General features: G+C 30.9%; 1 protein-coding gene and 1 non-coding gene across 2 annotated transcripts; both read left to right on the top strand.

Moving 5' to 3' along the window:
• Window positions 1–2,762: 2,762 nt before the first annotated feature.
• On the top strand, window positions 2,763–21,152 carry LOC124942688 (1,4-alpha-glucan-branching enzyme 2-2, chloroplastic/amyloplastic-like). Its single transcript, XM_047483234.1, has 22 exons — window positions 2,763–3,072; window positions 3,576–3,682; window positions 3,763–3,950; window positions 4,188–4,286; window positions 5,210–5,252; window positions 6,477–6,536; window positions 7,572–7,652; window positions 8,236–8,352; window positions 8,670–8,753; window positions 9,170–9,291; window positions 9,643–9,762; window positions 13,183–13,312; window positions 13,402–13,512; window positions 14,526–14,654; window positions 15,654–15,757; window positions 16,390–16,534; window positions 17,313–17,460; window positions 17,562–17,662; window positions 18,567–18,644; window positions 19,145–19,300; window positions 20,512–20,586; window positions 20,675–21,152. Exons 1-22 carry the CDS (start codon window positions 2,943–2,945, stop codon window positions 20,804–20,806), a joined length of 2,460 nt encoding a protein of 819 aa, XP_047339190.1. The 5' UTR covers window positions 2,763–2,942; the 3' UTR covers window positions 20,807–21,152.
• Window positions 14,704–14,801, top strand: LOC124944232. The gene has a single exon (XR_007099873.1). It is a non-coding gene; the product is annotated as a U6 spliceosomal RNA (small nuclear RNA).
• Window positions 21,153–24,974: the final 3,822 nt, after the last annotated feature.

A 24,974-nucleotide genomic window follows, 5' to 3' on the forward strand; every position in this document is an offset into this window, starting at 1 on the left:
TAGAAATGAACCAAAAAATAACCCGTGATCATGTTTGACAGATACATACGTTTACTCAAAAAAATGTTCCTTAGGATAAAGATAGAGTTGAACATAAACCACAAATTAATCTTTTTTTAGGACCTCTACACTTATTAACCATAATTTATGTGAGCATTTTGTTTCTCGTTAATGTTTTTATTATTTATTACCTTTTTGTCTTTGGTGTGTTTAGTGGAATTTTGAGCTAGTTAATTTATAATATTTTATTGTTGAGCTTAAACTATTTTTTATTTAAATTATATTTCATCAATTTAGAAAAGTTAATTTATTTTATAATACATTAAGATAGTTAAAGTGGAAAATATTTTATATAAAAGAACAAATGTTTCATTTAAAAAAAATCTTATCTTTAAAAGATATTAAATTTTATTTTATTTATATATATATATATATATTATTTTTTTTACTTGTGAGAAAATGAAATTTTTTTTTACACATAAATAGTTATATTCCACAAAAATAACTAAACATTTTTTTTTCTCATACCTTCATAAATAGTAATATTTCATTATCATTATTAGCTCTTAAACTAATCTTAAATGTCTTTTTATATATCTTTATTACTTATAATTTTACACCCAAAGATTCATTTTCTTCAAGATTTTATGCACAAATTATTAAGGAAACACTTGTACAAAGTTGAAATAGTACTTATAAATCAATTATGTTATATTGCTCTAATTTTTATACTTTAATTTTCTTAAAGTTTTATCCTATTTACCAAAATTATGTTATTTATTTAGTTTAATTGTATTTCATGTCATCCAAAAAAATATATAAGTATTTTAAATATGTCTAAGAAGCTTCAAGACCATATTGCTGTGTCTAAAATATTGTCTCAATCTCTCAAATAAACTTTCAAGTTATATATTTTTTCCTCTAAGATTACATTTTTAACAATGAATCAATGTCTTGTTTTTTTTATAATTCAAATTCTGAGTTAATTTTATGTTTTTGTTTGTTTTGATATCCTTTCCCGTCTATAATTAGATTGTCCTTGTGAATTTCTTTAGTCCTAATAATATTTTTAAATTTTAGGGTCGGTCTCTATTCATATATTTCGATTATCTTATTAATCATATATCGAAACGTGTCTATTCACTCTTTAACAACATATGATACAATGGTGTAGTATTCAAAATTGCTGAATTTGGATATTTTTTAATAACGATTAATTGAAATTGATATTTAATTTAACGATCCTATTATGTTCGAATAAATTTCTTATTAGGTTAGTCATATAGACCTTGTTCGTTTTGGGTTATTCAAATAATTAAAAAAAATCCAGCATCTTTCAGTCATCTCTTATTCATTAAAATAATTAATTAATTTATTAAAATACTAAAATACTATTTATTTTAATTTAATTTATTTTATTTTATTTAGGGATGTAAATGAGCCGAGCAAGCCGAACAATATCATGCTCGAGCTAGGTTCGTCTAGTATATATTCGGGCTCGAGCTCGGTTCGAGCTCGTTTCGAGCTTTTACAATCGAGCTCGAGCTCGGCTCGTATGGATTTATTTGAGCTCACGAGCCGCTCGTTCTCAGCTCGTTTAAAACTCGTTTATAAATTGAACAATGAAATGAATGCAACATTAAAATTATAATTATAAATATACTTTTCAAATGATAAGAGTAACAAATTAGTGGAAGTCAACCTTCAAAACTATAACACTAGCCAATAACATAATTACATAAAGCATTTTGCTTTAGTTTTAGAATACTTCTAAAAAGGCCATAACACACAAATATTATCAAAACTATTTTGTTATCATCCAATATGATAAAGACTAGAGACTGACTATCGAGATCCTTCTACATAGTTCTCTTGCAGAACAAAAAAAAAGAATTTTAAAAATATTTATTTATTAACCCTAAGTTTAATTATAGCTGGTTATTATTATATTAATATAAATATAATCATATAATATATATTTATATATTACTATTTTTTTTTAATAATTTACAAATTATATTTAAACAATATTATAATCGAACGTGTTCGTCAGCCTATAAACGAACTTGTTCGCGAGCTTATAAACGAGCCTATAAACGAACATGTTCGTGAGCTTACGAGCCGAATATCGAGAAATTCAAGCTCGCCTCGTTTAAATTTTCGAGCTTTTAAACGAGCTTGAACTCAGCTCGTTAAGACTAACGAACGAGCTCGAACGAGCTTTTTGTCGAGCCGAAATTCGAATAGCTCGCGAGCAGCTCGGTTCATTTACATCCCTAATTTTATTTATATATATCAATATTTCAAAAAAATAAATAAAATACAACATCATAACTTTTCAAAATCATCACCAATACTCATTTTTATTTCTATAAGTTATTTCAATAACCCAACCGAACAAGGCGGTGGGTAATCAATTCTCACTCGGTTAAAAACAATTTGTATGGTTGCTTGATATGGATTAATTAATTTGACCCACTTATTTAATTTTATTACAGAACTCACTCAAACAAGTTCGTTTTTAATTGTAAAACTGTTAAGAATATTTTTTTTTATAAATTTGTCAAACTATTTAATAACCGAATGATAATTTAATTGTTTTGTAATTGTTATTTTATATTATTTCTAAATAATGAATTTGACCGTAACTCCCTAAAAAATAAATTAAATAATAGGAAACAAACAAATAATACCGATTAATTAGAAAAAATAAATATTATAATTGGATGACAATTCATTATGCGGCTAGTATTGAAAACCAAACTAGTCTTTCTTTCTCTCTCTCTCTCTCTCTCTATCCATGCTCTGTCACGTTTCTCTTGGCGCCTTGAACTGAGTACTCTGTTAGATCTTTCACCTTTCTAAAATATCATCCTTTCCACCCTTCTCTCTCACACACAAACACACACAGTTCCTTTCGGTGGCCGAGAAACGTACCAACAATGGTGTACACTCTTCCCGGTATTCGATTACCTTCTGCGCCATTTCTGTACGATTGGTCCTCCGGCTCCACTTTTCATGCTGATCGAAGAAATAACGTTCAACCTCTTCTGCTGAAGAAGCATCATTCTAGTATCTCTCTCAATCTCATACGATATCTTCATGATGTTGTTAATCTAGTCGCGTTATTGCATTTTCTCTTCCTTGTAACTAGTGCATGCCGTTTTTGTTACTCCAGTGTTTGCTCTTTAGCCTAGGGGATAGGAGATGTGATTTATGTTGAGTTTTATTGAATGTTTGAGAGATTTGATGTTTGATGAACATTGTGGTTAATAGTTATGTTAATTAATCATATCGTGTTGTTTTACTGTCACGTTTTCTTATACGATCAGGTTAGTTCAATGGATGCTCAATTTTCTACAATTTGTAAATCAATTTATATATTTGGCCTATAGGAGATGTGAGCGATTCTTTTTATTGAATGTGTGAGAAATTTGGTGTTTGATGAACATTGTGGTCAATAGTTTGTGTTATTTTACTGTAACGTTTTCTTACACGATCAGGCTAGTTCAATGGATGCTTAATTATATTTGGCATATATTAATTGTAGTTGTTTAAAATGTGGTTTTATATAGGGAAGATTATTGTGCGAAATTCGTCTTATGATTCCGATTCCCCAGCCTCTGTTGTTGTTGCATCTGATAAGCTTTTGGTACCTGGTGGAGTGGTAGATGATCCTCAGGTTCTGTTACATGCTTTTATGTTTCATAAAATCTTATCAATTAGCATGTGTTACATTTCCTTGGTTTTTATTGAGTTCAGATTTCCGATAATGTAATTGGTGTGGAGTTGGAACACAACGAGGACTTGATGGATGTAGCTAAATATGAGGCAATATGGAATGAAAAGGATGTTATTCGTAAAAGGTCAATTCCTCCGCCTGGGAATGGGCAGAAGATATATGAGATAGATCCACTGTTGGATAATTATCGTGGTCATTTGGATTATCGGTATGAGGTCTTTTTGGTTCCTTATTTCTTTTCAATATATAATTTGTTAAAGGTATCCAGTTTCCTTTTCTTCAGTAGCATAAATCCATGTTCCGTGTTCTATTCATTGAATTACTTTGAATTCCTTGCGATTGCTTTAACTTACCTTTATATATATCTTTCTTTACACATTTTGTTGCAACTGTAGGATACTTCTTGGAATTAGCAAATTTAGTTTCTGTTTTTTTGTTCAAGCAGATACAAGCAATACAAGAAACTTCGTGAGAATATTGACAAGTATGAAGGTGGTTTAGATGCTTTTTCTCGGGGGTATGAGAAGTTTGGTTTTAACAGAAGGTATAGTTCTATCTCTGAAACTCCAAGGTAAATTAGAGTCATAATTTGAAGTCGTACTTGTGTGGAGTATCTGTAGGATCCGGATTAAGTTCCTCATGTTGGAGTAGTGCTGGGAGTAATTTTGTGTAGCATACACAAACTTTCTGTACTTCTAGGTTACGTATGGTAGGAATTATGAGGGATGATTATGTTCCAGATAATCTCTGGTTGTGGCTCTCACTGATGTTCTCCCCCTTAATCAGACCATAGGCTAGTACGTTTAGTTTCCAAGGAACGCGACACCCATTGAGACATAGGATTTCTTTGTAGTGTGGGAGTAGCATTTGTATCCCAATTTGAAGAGATGAATATCTAAGAAAAATCATTTTTGTGGATTGACAGTCAAGTTCGCTCCGATCTTCTCTAATTTTGGTCTGTTACAGTTTGAACCTTCATCATGTACTGCACTTTAAAAAAAAAATGAAAATCATAGTCACCACGAAGGTCTCATAATGACATGTGTAATCCTCGTGTAGTCATGAGTTGAAGAAAATCATAACTAGTGTGTAAGAAATCCTAATGCCCTAATACCGTGAACGTGAAACTATATATTTGGGAAAATATTCAATGCATTGCTTTCATTCACTAGTTATGTATATAGTGTTACACAAATAAAAAACTGGAAAGGATATAATCTCCTAACTTATACAACTCCTAATTTCCTTCTACAGCCATTAACACCTTGTGGTGATTGTTGGTACTTTTTCTTTTCATGGAACACTAGCAATAACTAGTTTTGATATCTTTAATAGCATACTTTTAACTTTTAAGCAACTTTTTATGGTTTTGCTTTCTAATCATTTTTAGTGCATATAACATGTATTAAATTTTTTTTAACTTGTGGAAATGATAAATAGATGATAAATATTTTCCTGTTGTTCCAGTGATACAGGTATCACTTACAGGGAGTGGGCCCCAGGAGCTAAGGTTAGTATTCTTCTCATCTTCAATTATTTTTTTTCTCCCATTTGAATAATGAGCACTGCATAGTTGGGAGTGTTTATCTCACGAAGTTCAACTGAATTTTATGTACTGCTTCCTTCAACTGAATAATGAGCTCAATATGTTCATAGTTTGAGCTTGGAGTCAATAATTTCCCATATACAGTAATGTTTAAAGAAGGAAATTTTCTCAGTTGGACAATTGTCACGCTCTGAATCTCATATTACTTCTTATGGTAATTTTTCTCAATTAGTAAATGTGGACTGCGTTGCAACTACGTAGGTATAGCCATTCTGGAATTATGAAAGGCATTTTTGTATAACATTATCTGTATTTATTAAAATATCATTTTCCAGATCCGTGTTTACTAATTTAAATTAAAAAAATGTATAAAAAGGTTCATATAATTTATACGAAGTAATAGAAACAAGGGATGTGCTATTAGCACAATGACAAAGTGATAGCATACTAACCTATGGTGGTCAAGGAAAAAAATAAAAGTGAATAGAAATCAGTTTTAGAGAAGAATATAACTTGTTTCTCGTTGTTAGAATCACTTTCCTGTTCTTCTCATTAGTACAAGAAACTGATTCTCGTTGTTGTCACCTTTGATAATCTCTTTCCCTAATCCCGTTCCTTGGAATGTCCTTCACATGATAAGTGGGATGGTCTTCCAATTTTCACTGATGCCCATTTTATAATTTTTGTTTGAAGTTTATTATATAATGCTAACCAGACCTGAACTTTTCTCATCTCATCATCATTTTCCCTCTCTCAAATGATATGCTTGTGATGAAATAAAATGTTTCCATTATTCTGATTTATAATTGCAAATTTTGGTTGTAGATTGTGGCTCTAAATCTTTGATTAACTTGACAATGACTATGACATGTCAGTTAAGCCTGCCAATATCTGAAAACACAATGACAGACATTTCCTTTATATTTTCTTTCGAAAAAATGTAGCTAGTCACATTGTTTGCCTACTTCTTGAGTTCAACACATGCAATAGAAAAAAATGATCATTAAATCCATTTCTGAATTTTGGTTATTAGTCATGGTTTTGTTTTAGCTATAGGTTTCTTGTAAGTTGGAACTATGTGGTCACATTACTTTGTCCATATCACTTATTTTCATATGCATTTCTGTAAAGCATTTGGTTGTTTTTGTGATAAATTCTAATTCTTTCATTCTTGTTTTGCATTCTTAGTCTGCAGCACTGATTGGTGATTTCAACAATTGGAATCCTAAAGCTGATGTTATGGCTCAGGTGGTAACAATTACTTATTCATGCATTTATGTTTGCTCCAATCTTGTGTATAATCTTTGGAGTGTTGATGTTTTTGTTTCATGAGTCGTATCTGCACCTTTCTCCCTCCTATTTATATATATATAGCCTTTTGCTACCTCATTTTTCACTTTGCCACAAAAAGAAGTCATTTGTCAAAAAGTTATCAATTTTGTTTGTTTTGAAAAATCTCAACTTTTCGTTAGGACAATAGGAACGCAGCATTACAAATAAGGGGACGGGGATGGGAAAAACCAAAAATGAAAACAAGAACACAAAAAGTTAGATTCCAGTAAGATAAAAAAAATCTCCTCCCGTTCTAAACCCCCTTTTCCGAATTGAAGCATTAGCATGAAGCATAAAGCCTTTAATTTTTTTGACGATGTAGTTTTTTCCTTGGAAAATTCTTCTATTCCTTTCTTTCCAAATCGTCCACCACATGAGGAGAGGGTAGACTACCTGTTATCAACAAAGTTTTCCTTAGCATGGTATAAAATTTGTCAATAAATCATTTTTTCATCCACTTTCACTTTAAAAAGTTTTATCTAATTCAATCACAAGTTTCATACAAAAAACAAACAACATCAAAGTGAATGTAATGGTGATGTGACAAGATACCATTTAAAAAAAGGCTCTGTTTATGACTTGGGTCTTGCCATTTGTGCAATGGGGCTATAATAGTTTGTCACATAAGTTGGTACTCTTATAACTCTGTTAGGCATCCCTCTTCCTTATAAACACAAGTGTGAAGTCCATTAGTGTTCAATGTGGGAGACTAAATCCAGATCCATGATTAGTTCTTGTCTTGACTCTAGTTACCATTCAAAAGGTAGTTCCCATGCTAGTTTATTGGCTTTCAGGACACTTTGTTTCATCACTTGTCTGTCTAATATCACTTTTTAATGGTTATGCTCTAAACCCAAAATCATTTTTACTTACATTGAGCATTCTTTTGAGATTCTGAAAAGCTGAAGAGGAGAAAGAAATATTTACTTATATATGATGGATTCTGAACAGAATGAAGTAGGTGTCTGGGAGATCTTTTTGCCAAACAATGCTGATGGTAGCCCAGCAATACCACATGGCTCAAGAGTTAAGGTAATTATTTATCTCCTAGACAAGCTCTTTCAACGGACAATAGAAACTGCCTAGTATGTAATTTCCCCTTTTTATCTAGCTAAAATATGTTTGGAATATTGGACTTCTTTCTAATTTTAGAACTATTGTGTTAACTCATAGAAAGAGAACCCAATGGTTTAGAAATCCAGAGAGTTAATAACTCCATATATGAGTAAGTGTAACCACTAAATTAAGTTTGTTTGTTGGCTTTGTTTACAGCGTGAGATGAAATGATCATAAGGCTTTGTCTGCAAAATAACCTCTTCTAATTTACCTCTGAAAAATCCTCCTTTTGATTGCATGACCTTGAATTTATTTTACTGTTTATTAAGGATTATAAATAAATGAATGCTTGTAAATTTTTGCATATGAAACTCCCGTTCATGTATCAATTGCATGTAAAAAATCCTATGCTAGAAAGTTGCTTTCTTATTTTCCCGAAAACACGTTTCCAATTAAAACTGCTTGCTTGCAAGGGGTTCTATTTGATTGTTTTATTTGCATTTTTTGTAGATCATGGGGAATCTTTTTCATAATCTACATCATTTCTGTTGAACTGTAGATCCGTATGGATACTCCTTCTGGTGTTAAAGACTCTATACCAGCATGGATCAAGTTCTCCATACAGGCACCTGGAGAGATTCCATATAATGGGATATATTATGATCCCCCTGAAGAGGTAATATGTTTAAAATTTTCCAGGACCTGATTATTCCTTCTTAAGACTATCAGGTATATGCTATTTCCATGTTGCAACTTGCATGCATATATTTTTCTCCAAAATTTTAATATTTGATCAACCTGGAAGAACGTGTATCACATTTCATGTATTATGCGTTTGCTAATTGGAAAAATAAACTAAATCATTTGATCTTTTCCAGAAGCCTATAAAATCGCAGTTATGACAGTTTTGAGGGTTAAAACAATTTCGATACCAAATTTACCATTTATCCCCAAGCTCTTCTGCTTACGAACGACATTCATTTCTATTTGTAGGAGAAATATGTATTCAAACATCCTCGGCCAATGAAGCCAAAATCACTGAGGATTTATGAGTCGCATGTTGGCATGAGTAGTACGGTATGTGCTTTATCTTCTCTCTACAGATTAGTATCTTGGATTCATTGTTTAGGCTTTGTCCTTGATTGTGGATATTTCCCTGAGCCAAAGCTGAAACATGAGTGTCTTGGTTTCTTTTATTAAATGTGGAAGTTTTTGTTTGTTACATTTTTATTAAATTCCATTAAGAATTCAAGCAGTGTAAATGTGTAATTAGTAGATATGTAGTTTTTTTGTGTGTGAAAATTAGTAAATATGTAGTTGTCATTGTGAAGGTAAGGGTTCTATCCTATTCTATTACACAAAAGCCAATAGACAACATGGTCAATGGTTTAATTCCATTTATTTCTGGTGCCTATTAATCTGACGAAGTCTAGTGTCTTCAATATTTTACAAGATCTCTTTTCCAATAATCCTATCTTGACTCTGACCTGCAGGAACCAATGATTAACTCTTATGCTAACTTCAGAGATGATGTGCTTCCACGTATTAAAAAGCTTGGTTATAATGCTGTTCAAATCATGGCCATTCAGGAGCATTCATACTATGCTAGCTTTGGGTAAAATCATTTTACTCAAACTTTTGAATGTTGTACTGCAACTGTTATCATTTCCGCTGTTTCTTTGGCCTTGTTCTATTTGGACTTGTATGCTAATTGACTCATTTGAGTGATGAAAAATAAAATAAAAATAAGTGACTCGATGAGAAATCAAATTTGAGATTGTAACCACATCATTTTGTAGAATTACTTGGAAATATTCAGAATCAGTCTAAGAATTCATTGAAATGGAACAAGGCCATTGTTTCTTTTTAACTTTTTTTTTGTGGTTACAATGATTTGATCTGGCTACTATGAAATATTGTCAATAATTTACTCTAATATGTTTTTGACTCATTTTATTTTGTTTAGGTATCATGTTACCAATTTCTTTGCTCCTAGCAGTCGCTGTGGAAGTCCTGAAGATCTGAAGTCTCTAATAGATAGAGCTCATGAGCTAGGTTTGGTGGTTCTAATGGACATTGTTCACAGGTAATCTTGACTTGACATATTATTATTTTATCAATTTTATGATTTGATAAATTTTGGATTTTGGTTGCGTCCATAACATGATTCTAAAGAACCTTGTATTCCCACTTCGGTGTATGTTAGTATGGTACCTGATTTTTGAAGGAGAACTCATACATGAAATTAGAAATTTGCCTGCAAATTTAAAATGCACCTAAGCATAGTTATGGTACTGCACTACTGCTCCAATATGTTGTTATAAGGGGAAAGGGTTAGGGCTAATTCCCTAGGATTGAATAGCGGTTAAGAACAGATAGTGGTAGTTATAAATAGATTAGTAGAAGTTATACTGTAGTTATGAAATGATTAGTTCAATTCTGAGTTTTCCTCTCTCATCCCCATTGTTTTAACCCTAGCAGTTAGGGTTCTATCTCTCTCCATTAATTCTTCATTCCACATCTCAATATAATTCTTTTATCATTGTGTCAATTATAACTTTCTATTCAAGATTATGCATATTTCTAGTTTAAGGTATATCATTGGTATTAGAGCCCGTTCTTGGCAAAATAGTGTGTACAGTGAAAAAGTTCTAGAAGAGGCAGTAGCATAATAACTGACTGATCGTTTATGAAGGAATAAACCATCACCGATCAGATTACAATTCAACAGTCTCATTTCTGCCGCAAATCAGAACTGATATTGGTGTTGAAGCTGAGAACAGAACTCCAGAACTGAAGAAGAAGTCACAGCTCCAGGTCATCATCTCCAAACGGCTAGAGAGAAACAGGATGTTGTGCATATTTCAATCAGAAGAATTTGTATTTCGATTATTGAAAATTGTGGAATCGACTAGCGATGATATGAATGAAAAAATGTTGTAAGAATCGATCTGCGAATTTGAAGAGAAAGCAGCAATCGAAGAAGAACAAAGTGAAGAAGAGGAGATCGTCAACTGCGAGTGGTTCGTCAAATCTGGTTCAGAGACAACCGAAATCGGGTTTCGTTTACTTGTGATTTAATTTTGGTGTGATAGGCATTCAGAAGTGGATTTCTAAGGTCAGATAGTCCTTTTGGGTAGGAATACTATAATCAAGTTGCTACTGAAAGAGGAGAGAAGCTGTATTTGTCTCTCTTAATTTAGTTGTAGTGCATTATTTTACTGTTTGCACAATGATCGATCTTGGAACCAGAGATCATGTTTGACTGCTACTAAATTGTTGAAGCTACTGGATTATATTGTTTTTGGGATTATTGGTCTGGCTATTGTGGCTAGCTGAGGTTAAAGGAGGGATCATCAAGTATTTCTTGACAGTTGTAGTGGTGGAACTCGAAATAGAAGACGAGCTAAAAGTGATGGGTTTGAAGCTCAAGGAAAGTGATAAAAGATTAGATCGAAATGATAAACGACTCAACAAAATGGATGAAATGATGCCCGCAATGTAGAAGGTGATTATGCAATTAGAGGAAAATGTTAAGGGCAAAGCACTTCAACAATCAACGAATGTTTTAGGAAAAAACATTGGAACTATTTTGATGGATTGAAGAACTCAAGTCTGGTTCCTCAAATGTCCAAACAAACAAGTGTTGATGAAGAAAAAGTGGAGACTCAAAAGAAATACGAGACAAAAGGCGACGATTTTAGGTTTGGAGAAGAGATATGCGGTAATGCAAAGTTGTCAGTTATTTCCTTACAAATCCCAAAATTGGTCTTGGAAAACGAGATGCCAATGACGGTGATTAACGAACACGAAATGCAATCAACATATGTTAATACATATTGTCGTGATCAAGTTGACCGAGGCATAGCTCATTTCGTTTTGACAATTGATGCATTTGAGAATCTCAAAAACCAAATCTTGGCCAATGACCCTATGTTTCAATCATGTCTTGATTCAAGGCAAAAAAATGGGGTACTTCTTGTGGTTTGAAGAACCACCAGATGATGAAAGTTTTTGTAGAAATTTAAAGAAAAGAGAGAAATTTATTGCCAGTTTATTGGTTGTGTTCTTACATAGGAAGTCCAATACTTAAATAGTGAAAAATACATTTGCAGAAAAGGAAATGATTTAAACGATAAAATCATATAATTGATTTGATAGCAAATCTTCAATCAATTAGTCTAATTCATTGATTTACTGATGACTTTCCATTCTCGGTCAGTTAGTAAATCAATACTTTAATTGATTGATTTTCTACCGACTTTCCATATTTGAGGATAATTCTACAGTTTTCTCTGAAGAATTTTTTTTATCATAAGTCGTTGATGAGTAAAAGGTACTTCTTATGGTTCGAGGAACCACCCGATAGCCTAATGAAGCAATTCTGATGATGTTTTGAAGTTTCAGCAGAACATTTGTTTAATGACGCTGACTAACGAAATTAAGGGGTATGTAGTGTTATAAGGGGAAAGGGTTTGGGCTAAAGTCCTAGGTTTGAATAGCGGTTAATAACATGTAGTGGTGGTTATAAATAAATAGTATAAATAGATTAGTAGAAGTTATATTGTAGTTATGAAATGATTAGTTCAATTCTGAGTTTTCCTCTCTCATCCTCATTGGATTTACCTTAGCAATTAGGGTTCTATCTTTCTTAATTAATTCTTCACTTCTCGTCTCAATATAATTCTTTTATCCTTGTGTCAATTATACTTTTCTATTCAAGATTATACCTAATTCTAGTTCAAGGCATATAATATGTATGATTAGTTCAAATTAGAAAAATATACCATGTTAAAATATTAGAAAAGCAAGAAATCCCCAAAATAGAATGTTCAAAGAACAAAATACAAAAGGTTACTAAATCTAGTGAATTTCTAACACCTGTTGAAACATATAAAGAATCCCACAATCATATTGATAAACATAACTTTCTAACATGATATATCAGCAGCACACTATGTTTCACTATCATGAATGGAGTTGGTCCCACTAAGCCAAGAAATTTGAGCAACATGTCAAAAGGAGTATATATGTGCAGAAAGACATTGTTCTTACAACTGAAGAGATAAGTGAAATTTATAAAATAGGAGATTTAATAATTCATAGAGATGTAAGCAAGGCACGAAGAGAAGGAAGCATGGGAAGAATTTTGGCAAGTCTTCATAAATTAAGCTGAACCGGATAAGAGATAAGGATAAATAACTCAATTACTAGAGCTCCTTCATGTGGTTCTATATCACGTCTGTCCTTAATGTTCAATTATATTTTTATTTCACATAATTCTATGGTAAATACGGTGAAGTTATTGTTTGTCTTTAAATGCTGTGAATATTTATTCCACTTTCTTTCACCGTATTAACGACCAAAGTCAGTGTCTGGATTTATTATCACTTGATAACCTCAGCCAGTTTTTTAAGAATTTGATATATTTTTCTTGATTTTACTCTATTAACTCATGGTCTTCTTTATGTCCTAATGCCTGATAAGGAAATCTTCTATGTATCAGTCATGCTTCAAGTAATACTTTGGATGGGTTGAACATGTTTGATGGGACTGATAGTCACTACTTTCACTCTGGAGCACGAGGTTATCATTGGTTGTGGGACTCCCGACTATTTAACTATGGTGATTGGGAAGTATGTTTCAAAATATGCTACTTCTAGATTTTGTCCTTAGGGTCAATGCATCCCTACATATTTTGATTTCTTGTTTCCTTTTGCCTTAGGTACTCAGGTTTCTTGTTTCAAATGTAAGATGGTGGTTGGATGAATACAAATTTGATGGGTTCAGATTTGACGGAGTGACTTCAATGATGTACACGCATCATGGCTTGCAGGTTTGACCAAAATGCTAGGTGATGCACAATAGACATGTGTGGTTACATGGTGTGATTAAAAAAAAGTTGTAGATATTTACATTATTTCTTAATGGAATAACTCAATTTACATTACGTTAATATATACACAAACCTAGCTAAATAAATGGAGTAATTTCCATAATTAAAGGGATTAATAAAATAAAATCTCCAAAAATAATTGTATAAGTTGAATTGTACAAACTTTACTTGCTTAACTTGTTAAACAATTCTTTGAAGTTGGATAATTGGAGAGCCTTTGTGATGATGTTTGTTGTTTGATGTGTTGAAGGAAAGTATATATGTTCCACGAATCCATTCTCAATGTTATATAAGATGAAATGTCTGTCGATCTCGATGTGTTTCCTTTTGTGTAGTGTATTCTTTGCAATATTGATGTTTGATTGATTGTTGCGTTTTATTTTGACCTCTTTTTAAGATATTACTGTAAGTTCACATAGTATTTTTCGACTCTACAGACCTTCATAGATCCCAGCTCTCTTCAATGTTGCTTTTTGAAACCACAAACTGCTTCTTTCTTTTCCATGTAACTAGGTTTTCCCTGACACAAGTATATCTATTGGAAGATAATGACTCCAGTCTGTGTAATTTTACTCTGGTAACAACCAATGAATTAATCATATTTTCGTGTCCAAGTTTTAGATCTTTAATTTTGATAGATCTGAATCTGCAATATTCACAGAAATCTATTTTTTTTGGTGGGATGAAATAACTAATCACTGAGTCAGATGCCTATCATGATAATTTTTAGGGTTTTGAAAGTGGACTAATTTTCAGAAAGTTAATAGCTTCCGATGTTGATCATAGTTTGACAATTCTCATTATATACACAATTATTTACTGATGTTTATGTATGTCACTGCATTTATATGTGCAAGCACACACACATATATATATGTGTGTGTGTTACTCAACACTCAAATATCTCTTGCTATTTATTCGCTTACACACTTTTTTTTGTTCAAGCAAATCAGGTAGCATTTACAGGAAACTACAGCGAGTACTTTGGATTTGCGACAGATGTGGATGCTGTGACTTATCTTATGCTGATCAATGATATGATTCATGGGTTTTTCCCTACTACTCTCACAATTGGGGAAGATGTATGTAGTTCTTTTCACTTGATAGGTTATGATAAACTAGTAGATTACTGTCCCTTCGGGGACATCCGATAAAATTGGAACGATACAGAGAAGATTAGCATGGCTCCTGCGCAAGGATGATATGCACAAAAAAACTAGTAGATTACTGCTCAGAACAAAAGATATTTTTTTCCACGTCATTTTTTAGTTATGAAGCTCCTTCTATGAATGTCAAAGTCCATATCTTTTGATTCTCAAAATGTAGGAACACAATAACACTGGTAGACATATGATCATGTAGTCAGATAATTTAATTTACCTCATTTTGAGAAAATATGCAATTTTTGGATAGTGAGAATCTGAGATAATTTAATGTCAAACTAGGTTTCTGCATGGAGTGATATTGAAGAATTTGAGAAATAGGAGAGATTGGGGGATAAATTTCTCATATATTTGATGGGGGTAAACACAATATAAATATAAATTCTGCAGACTTCTATGATACCACTGTGCAAGATGTTTGACGTCAGCCTATGTTCGGCGATTGTCTCAAAGCCATTTTTTTTTGTTGAATCAAGATCTTCAGAGCCTCCTTATTAAGGCTGAAATTTTCCGCCTAGTTTGAGGGGGGGGGGGGGGGGGGGGGGGGGGGGGGGAGTGTGTAAATATCAAACTAGACATATTTTAAAGCACTGTCTTTACAAGAAAGTGGTCTAGCTAGGAAGTTTTTCTATCATTTATTTACTTTCATCTAGTATTGCCTATAAATTGGCCTTCCTTTATAATAGTTGAAAATATCACAAAATATACCAAATCCACTTTCCCTTCATTTTTTACAATGACAATATTATTTAATGGATTCTAAAGTTATGCTATGTTTCTTAAGAAGTTCTAATGAAGTCATAGTGTTTATTATGCAAAATCCATGAGGCATGAACTGCAAAGACTAGCAACATTACTAATAAATTTGATATTTACAAATTGACCTTTTGCTGATTAATCATTCTTTTTGTTTCTCAGGTTAGTGGAATGCCAACATTCTGTATTCCTGTTGAAGATGGTGGTATTGGATTTGACTATCGCCTGCACATGGCCATTGCTGATAAGTGGATAGAACTTCTGAAGTATGATGTTTCTAAAATTGTTGGCGTAGTGATATTATATATTTCAATGCTAGTTATAGATTTATTTATCAAAAAACTGTTAAGACAAGAGAATGAAAGAAAAGCCTGTAATAATAGGCAAAGAAACTTCATCCAAACCGAACCTTTATAAATATTTTTTTTTTGTGAGAAAAAAACCCTTTACAAACAGGATGTATTGGAAGAGAACTTTTTATTTCTTAAAACTATTCTCTTTTTAGTGGTCTACTTTTGTTGATTTGACATGTGATGCTTCACACTCTTCCATGGAGCTGTTCTCTTTCATTCATTGTTTTGATATTGTTTTTATTGTTTCTTTTTTCATTTACATTTGATAGAAGTTTCCAAAAACATAAAATAATCCATCAGTCCAGATTGACTAGATAGTGAGGGGGACATCTGCACTCTCTTTGGATTTAGTCCTTCAAAATAGTTTTGTCAGCTCTTTATCTGGATGCTACGTTACTATTCATGATGATGATTCAATTGTTCTTAACTTGACGACTTATTTTTGTCTACAATAGATCTTTGGTTCTAATCCGAGCTAGTCTATATACTACTCTGTGACTGATATTTCAAGACATTTATTCTTTGTCTTGTTGTACTTGACACAGGAAACGAGATGAGGATTGGCAGGTGGGTGATATTGTTTACACACTCACAAATAGAAGATGGTTAGAAAAATGTGTTGCTTATGCGGAAAGTCATGATCAAGCTCTAGTTGGTGACAAAACCATTGCATTTTGGTTAATGGATAAGGTTTGCCCTCTCTTTAACTATGTTCCCCAAAATTACAAGGGGTATGTAATGTGAACAATGAGATTGGTCTTCTATATTATTGTACTGATCAAGTATTTGAAGTAATAATGTTTGGGGCTAACTATCTAACAAACTTTCATGGCATGACTAACTACTGTCTTCCTTCCAAGAAGTACACCTACCCCTTAGAAGAATTGCATGGATTTATAGTATCTACACTGTAGCCATGCTGATAATAATGAAGTCATTTTTAAGGAATAAGATTAATGATTAGCCTCTGACTTCAAATTTTTCCTTTGATGTTTCTTAGGATTAATTTTATGTTACTGATATTATATAATTCAAGCTTTAAACAATAATTCTGAAGTGTGTTGGTTTCATTTGCCAAGAGTATTCAAGTTTGATAATTGAAATTACAAGTTCCATCCAACCTTATTATCTGCATGTCACACTTGCATGCTGTGACATCTCTATCAAATGAAGGTTTTCTTAGTAAATGTATAAAACTTTACTTAGATTATACTATAATATATTGATTTGATTTTGAAAATCATAAGAATATTATTGGTGTCATATGAAAGGATGAAAAATGAGAATTTTGTCACATGAAGTGTGATAGAGAGTATCTGCACATATACACTTAGAGATTTTTTTATGTATTTCCTTAAAGTAGAATTACATCTTAATATGAATGTGAGTCATAATACTTTGTATGCTTTAGGACTCAGAGACATGTATTAAACACTTCTTTCCTTGGTTGCTACTGTGATATTTTCAGGATATGTATGACTTCATGGCAATAGATAGACCGTCGACCCCTGTAATTGATCGAGGAATAGCACTGCACAAAATGATCAGACTTATTACCATGGGCTTAGGTGGAGAAGGCTATCTTAATTTTATGGGAAATGAATTTGGCCATCCAGGTTAGAGTAGTTCATTTATCTATTGATTATTGTGAGTGTAATAAACAGTTCTTGCATGTGGTGTATTTAGATTGTCCATAACTTTGCACAATTCTTGTCAGAGTGGATCGATTTTCCTAGGGGTGAACAACGCCTTTCTAATGGATCGGTAATACCTGGAAATAACAACAGTTTTGATAAATGCAGGCGTAGATTTGATCTCGTAAGTTACATTTATGCTTTTGGCCTTTCAATTTTTTTCTCTTTTACCAGTCAACATGTATGTAACTCAATTTGTATAGATGATGCCTTCAGATTTTATTTAACAAATATATTTGTTCATATTTGAGATAATAAACTTAAGTGAAAGTCTAATTATATAAACAAATATAAAAAACATTTCAAGTGTTTTAAACTCTTTTTTTTTTATGAAAATCTTATCTCACCTTTGATCATTAAAAAAATGATCCTATAAGTACAACAATAAGAACAAGATGTATCATGAAAACACAATAAAATAGGTTTATAAATATAGAGATGTGTTTGAAAAAGCATCTTAATTTTTTTTAAAAGATGTATAAATGTGTGTGTACAATAAAACAATTGTGACTTTGTAGGGTGGATGGATATATAAATGTGTAATCAAGTTTCAAAAGCTTATTTTAAAAAGGTCTTTAATAGTTTCACAAAAAAATAGTGGAGACGCATAGCTCAGAGGTAGAGCACATGAACTAAAAAAATAGTTTCACCATGGGTTCAAGTCTTCACCTTGGACATTTTAAAATGAAAATAGTTTCACCAAAAACTCAACCTTCCTAAATATTTTCAATTGATTATTTGCAAATAAAATATCTGTTTCACAAGCTGTGGATACGTTAGTTTTCCCAGGTTTTAGTGTGTATACCATAGTGTGTTTAAGCCATAGGCACATTTGATACAATAAAAACACATCTTTTTGTTCTTCATTGCTTGATGGCAACATGCAGATTGCATGGACTTATTCTTGAGGATAACAAGCCGCCTCTTTTATTTTTGTTGCTTGACATTTTATAATATTGAGAGTTGCCATGTTCTTGGAAATAGCTGATTGCACCTTAAGGTACTTCTAATTGTACTTCCACTTACAGGGTGATGCAAATTATCTTAGATACAATGGATTGCAAGAATTTGATCAGGCAATGCAACATCTTGAAGAAGAGTATGGTGTACGTTCTTTCTTTGTTCGTTTTGTTTGAATGCTTGGTATGATAATGGTCTATGATATTTTCCTTTTGGTAGTTACGCATTAGTGAACATTCAATCTGTAAACCTGAGTTCTTTCCAAAGACATTAATGTCTTGGGAATCAATATGTTTATGACTAATTTGTCATTGGGATGCACATCTGAGTATGGTGGCATTTTGTTGTCCGTTTGCAAATGTTACTACCTGTTATGGGGAAATGCTTTTGGTCAATATCACCCTTGCACAAGACAAAGGGAATGTTATATTGTATTAAGTTCCATCTTCTTACCATGGAACCAAAAGTATTTAAAATCTCTTTACCTTCCAACGTGATAAACCTGCCCCAATCTATTTGTGTATTAAATTCCCCACAACTTCATCCTACACATTTAAAAAAGAAGACTTCCTACACATGTTGTAACCTAAGATTGTTTATGCTGGTGAAAAGTATAAACTGATGGTGTTTGTTTATGTATGTGCAGTTCATGACATCATCACATCAATACATATCAAGGAAGGACGAAGGAGATCGGATGGTTGTCTTTGAGAAAGGAAACTTGGTTTTTGTCTTTAACTTTCATTGGTGTAACAGCTATTCAGATTACGGAGTTGGATGCTTGAAGCCAGGAAAATACAGGGTATGCTTCCTACAATTTTGTATGTGTTCTGGTTTAGGTTGAATACATTACATGTGACAACAACTAAGGCTGGATTTTGTGCTTCAATATCCTCTTATCCCCGCAGCTTCACATATTTAGTTCTATCACTTGTTAAAATCCAGCCTTAGTTGTTGTCACATGTAATGGATTTCCAATAATTCTATCATAGTTTGATGCTTGAGTTCAAGTTAAATCTCCTAAGTCAGTAATAGGTTCTTTCCCATTTTGTGTTTTCATAATTTTGTTAATTTGGAGTTTAAGTAGATGCTGAAGACTATTTACTTAAACTGGGACCAAGAGATATTGAAGTCTGATTAAGGGATGAGTTCTCTTTTCATCTTTGGCCTTGTTTGGTATCACTGTTTCTAGCCTTGTGAAATCTCACTGGCTACCACTTCACCATTGTTTGGCAACACAATCGATAGCTATTATTGGTCTAGATTTTTCTCTCATATTCTTAATCCCCTTTTCTGGACAAATACCTATGAAAACATATGTTGTCCAATCACTTCATATATATGAGTTTTTTTTTCTGCCATAGATTTCTTTATAATACAACTTTCAAACTCAAACCAAAAATAAACAGTTAAATACATTTTCATTACTAAATACCTATATGAATCATTCTAATAATGGTTTTAGGAATTACTGAAAGCATAATGAGATGCAATCAAATGTATTATATGTGGAAAATACAATGCAGTCACATTGAGATGCCTTTGAAAGTCACACTTTACCTTTCAAATACCTCTAAATTGGGGGTCCTATCCACCTATATAAACCTGTCGTAACAACCTACTTCCAGATCACTAACAATTAATGAGAAATGAATCTAATTGTTATCCTACAAGCTTCTAGGGTTTGATCTTCTACCCCTAGTTGTAGGTCTTCCCATGTACCTCTGGTTACTCATAAGACCATCTGATTTTTGCAAGTTGTTGATTACAGGAATCTAAGATGCCAAGGTTTTAATGACTTAATGCTTTAATCCTTGATGTCTTCCATTGATGTGCATCAAAGTTTAAATCTTTACTCTTTTTAAAAAAAGGTCAATTTTTATGTTAAGAAGAATAGTACAAGGTGCGATCATGGATTGCAAAAGCGGGAAAGCAAAAAACAAAACAGACAAGATTAGATTCCTATCAGAGGGAACTATCTAGTATAAGTACTAATTGTTGCATTTTCTATAGATTGTCTTGGATTCTGATGATGCATTGTTTGGAGGCTTCAGTAGACTTGATCACAAAGCAGAGTATTTCACCTCGGTAAGAAACTGACCAGTGAACTAATTTCTTCATTATTTCAACATGAAAACAAACAAGTATTTAAAAATTGTAATGATACATAATGCAGGAAGGGTGGTACGATGAGCGACCACGCTCTTTCCAAATATATGCACCTTCTAGAACAGCTGTAGTCTACGCTTTGGTTGAAGACAACCTAGAACCTGTGAAGGCTCTAGAACAAACACCTGTTACGGAATAAAGAACAACATCTGCAGTTTTCGGGGTTTCAAAATGAGCCATTAAGAATGACATCACTACAAGGTAACATGTTTGCTGGCATTAGACATTCTGTGTACAGTACATATTCCCAAATTGTTGGGTTTCTAGACAAAACATTAGATGAGTTCTAATGTTTACTTTTATCATCCTTTATCCAAATTTGGTTTATATACTTTGGTATGTAACAAGTAAAAGGTTCTGAGATCCACTTAGAAGGATAGAACTTATGTTTTACTACCAGAAAAAAAAGTAGAGAATCATTGACTGAACACTATAGTGCTGGTTTGCTTCCTTTTTTTTGTTTTTTCGAAAATACTTTTGACCTTTAAGACTGCGATTGTGTTCTTGAGCTTTCATCTAAGAAATGTGGGGTTTTTGTGCAGGAAACCAATGTAGTATTACTGGTCATTGATTTGAAATTATACTCCTTAAACAATTGAACTCTTCTGGTATGTTGGACTACCTAAATATAGAGTAGGGTTTGGGAGTGTCATTCACGTTGTGACATGGTGAACTCATGTCCTCGTAGTCATGAGTTAGAGTGTTTACTCCCGACTATTTATAAATATATAAAAAATTAGAAGATAATTATTATTAGTGGTTTGAATAATTATGTTAAGGCGCTTAAGTTATCTACTTATTTAATACTTGATTAGGATGATATATGTTTTGTTGTGTTAAGTTATTCTATTTTTTTTATAATATATGAACTATTTAAAAAAATATTATAAATGTTTTAGTTTTATAAATAGGGTATAAGTTTTTATTTACTCTACATAATTAAGTAGTTTTATCAAACAATATTATGTTCTAAATCTATTCTTCCTAAAATCAAATCTATAAACTCAATTTAGGGTCGAGAAATGGTACAGACAACAAAACAAATAGATCTGTTATAGACAACACTCTTGTTAACTCCTTAGAACACAATTTTTTTTTTTTATCTTTTATTATTATTATTATTATTATTATTATTATTATTAAATAGTCATAAAAAGATTGAAATGAAGTTGAGGATGACCAAATTCAAGGACATTCACATCCAAGAGATAGGCTTTTATTTTTATTTTTTTTTGAATTTTAAACTCAGGTTACCATCCTAATTATTTATTAGTAGATTATGTGTGTAAAAAAATTGTCAAATTTTTAATTATTATTTATTATATTTGTCTGGTATCATTAATAATATTATTATTATTAATGACATCTTAAGATTCGTTCTGAAAAGACGGTAACTCAACTAAAAATTTAATCGTTCTTCTTGAACACTTAAAAGAGAATTTAATTGTTTTTTTAACACCTAAAAGATTGATAACCTATTGAATAACAAGTTTATTTTTCATTATCGTTCTTATTTTTATCATTTCTAATATACATGGATTTTTTAACGAAAAAATAAAAATAAATTAGTGCTTTTATTTTTTTTTTAATTTTTTTTACGTTTTAAAAATTTATAGCCCTTTGGTACGATTATTTCACTTTTTTTTTTAAGATAGGGTTGATAATTGATTATCAACTTAATTCAATATATTAAATACTTATTTAATATAAGTTTATTTGATAATAGATATTTATTCCTCTTTCTTTTCTTATATCATAATTTATCAAATTTATCATATCTAAACTAATTATAAAAAAAAATTGAAAAGAGTGAAGAGAGATGAGTATATATATATATATATTTATTCTAATTATCTCTCTTTTATATTATATATTAAGTTAATAAATTATAAATTAATAATTTTAATTACAAGTTAAAAAAATATTAGTATTTATTTATTTATTTATTTTATTTTATTTAATATATAAAATTATATAATTTAATATATTAAGTTTATTAACTAATATAATTAATATATAAAAATATAATAGTCTTAATATTTATTTTTAGATATTAATTTTAGATATTATTCAACTAATTTAAATATCGAGTACTTAAAGTTTTGATGTGTTTATTTGTATTTAAATTCAGTATTCAATATTTATATTTTAATTTTCTGTTGTATCAAACATTATTTAAGTTATTTTTCGATACAATCTAATAAATATTAAAACTATTTAGGGCTTTAATAAAACTGGATATTTTTTTTATTCAGTACTATGTTATTTGACCATAATTTTAATTGAAATTGAAATACTATATTTCATATCATAGATCAAATAACCTCATATAAATTTTTATTCCTAAAGTATTTTATCAATATTTACATAATCAATTATTTACATAATTAATTATTTTATATACTTTTATTTTCTACACAAAAAAAAATGTATATAAACAGGGGATGAGGGAGAAAACCTCATTACCATAATTAATTTTTTTATATACTTTTTTTTCTTCATAAAAAATGAATATAAATAGTAGAGGATGGAGAAAACCTCATTTGTATTGTTATGTGTTATGTTTCTCATGTCACCTATAGGTTAATATTACATTTTATTAGTAAAAATTAGTTAGGTTATAATTGGTCATTAATAGTTGCTTTCATATAGATAAGGTGAATCGAACGATGGTGGTGGAAGCTGCTGAATGTAGATCAAAGAGCCATCTGTTTAAAGGAATGTGCACTAGATATAGCAATTGTGCTTCCGTTTTGTGAGTTTGAGCATTTTTCAACAGGAGACTGCCATGGTTTCCAACGCAGATGTTTTAGCATCAAAGATTGTTAAACATCACATTTATTTCTCCATGAATAAGTTATTGTAACCATGAATGGCTTCTTTACATTTATGTCATTCAAATAATTCAGAGAAGAAAATAAATAAAGGTAATCTGTATGTTTTGTTAATTTTCTTTTCTTTTCTTAGTTTAGATTGAGCTTATTACCAATTGATTCAAGTCTTTATTTCAAGAAAATATAAGAATACATACAGTTATATGGCATTTACTATTGGGCTGTCGTTATTAAAGTTTTTTTTTTTTTTATCTAGTTTAATAAATATCAATCTATAAAACTTGTTTTCACTTAATAAATATACATTTATTTCTTTTATAAATGATTGAACTCTTATGGATAAGATTATTAGAAAACAAATTATCTTTGACGAATTGGGTTAACCTTACCCTATGAGTAGATTTATGGGCTTTAGGAGAGGTTGGTATGTCCTAGTCCATGTGATTGCTAGGCTTATCCAAGAGCCAACCCTCTATACATAAGTCCTTATATTAGGTATTTCAAATGTTCCAAATTTTAATGTTTCAATTTTTTCCAAAATTATATATTCATACAGATGATCTAATCATTAAAGTTTCACATTCAAACTCAAGACTAGGTTTTCAATCTGAGCTAGTAGAAAAGTTAAAAGGAGTTATATATGCAATGAATTTGGTTCAAATTTTAATTTGTGCGAATTTCATGGAGTTACTTGAGAAATTATAAAATAAATAAATAAATAGGGGATTAATGGTGGGATATATGAGTTGAGTAATTTATTTCAAATCATTATATATTTTTTTATAAAAATGAATTTGATACCATAGGAGAGACATAAATAGGCTGAAATTGGGTATTTCAAATGTTCCAAATTTTTACAAAAATTATATATTTATACATGTGTCTAATAATTAAATTTCACATTCACACTCAGGACTAGGTTTTGAATCTCAGCTCGTATAAAAGTTAAAAAGGAGTTATATATGCAAAGAATATGGTTCAAATTTCAACTTGTGCGAATTTCATGAAGTTACTTAGAAATTATAAAATAAGTAAATAGAGGATTAATGGTGGGATATATGAGTTGACTAGTTTATTTTAAATCATTATATATCTTTTTTATTAAAATGAATTTGATACGAGGAAATAAACTTAATAGGCTGAAAAATGATATACAATCTTGGAAAGAACCGCGTTCTGCAGAATATACGAGAATATATGACTCCGACTCATTTAGATTCTTTAAATTCGTGAATGATAGACAATTTTATTTTTATATATACTTGAAAATGAATTTAGGCATAATATTAAGTTAAGTGTTATGTGTGAAGTATATCAATTTTTTTCAAAGTTTTTGTATTTTATTTAATATAAATATGATGAAAGAGAATATATATTCATATACTTAAAAATTATAATATATATATATATATTAATAATATATATATATATATATATATATATATATATATATATATATATATATATATATAT

This window comes from Impatiens glandulifera, chromosome 6, assembly GCF_907164915.1.
Source record: "Impatiens glandulifera chromosome 6, dImpGla2.1, whole genome shotgun sequence".
Lineage (NCBI taxonomy): Eukaryota > Viridiplantae > Streptophyta > Magnoliopsida > Ericales > Balsaminaceae > Impatiens > Impatiens glandulifera.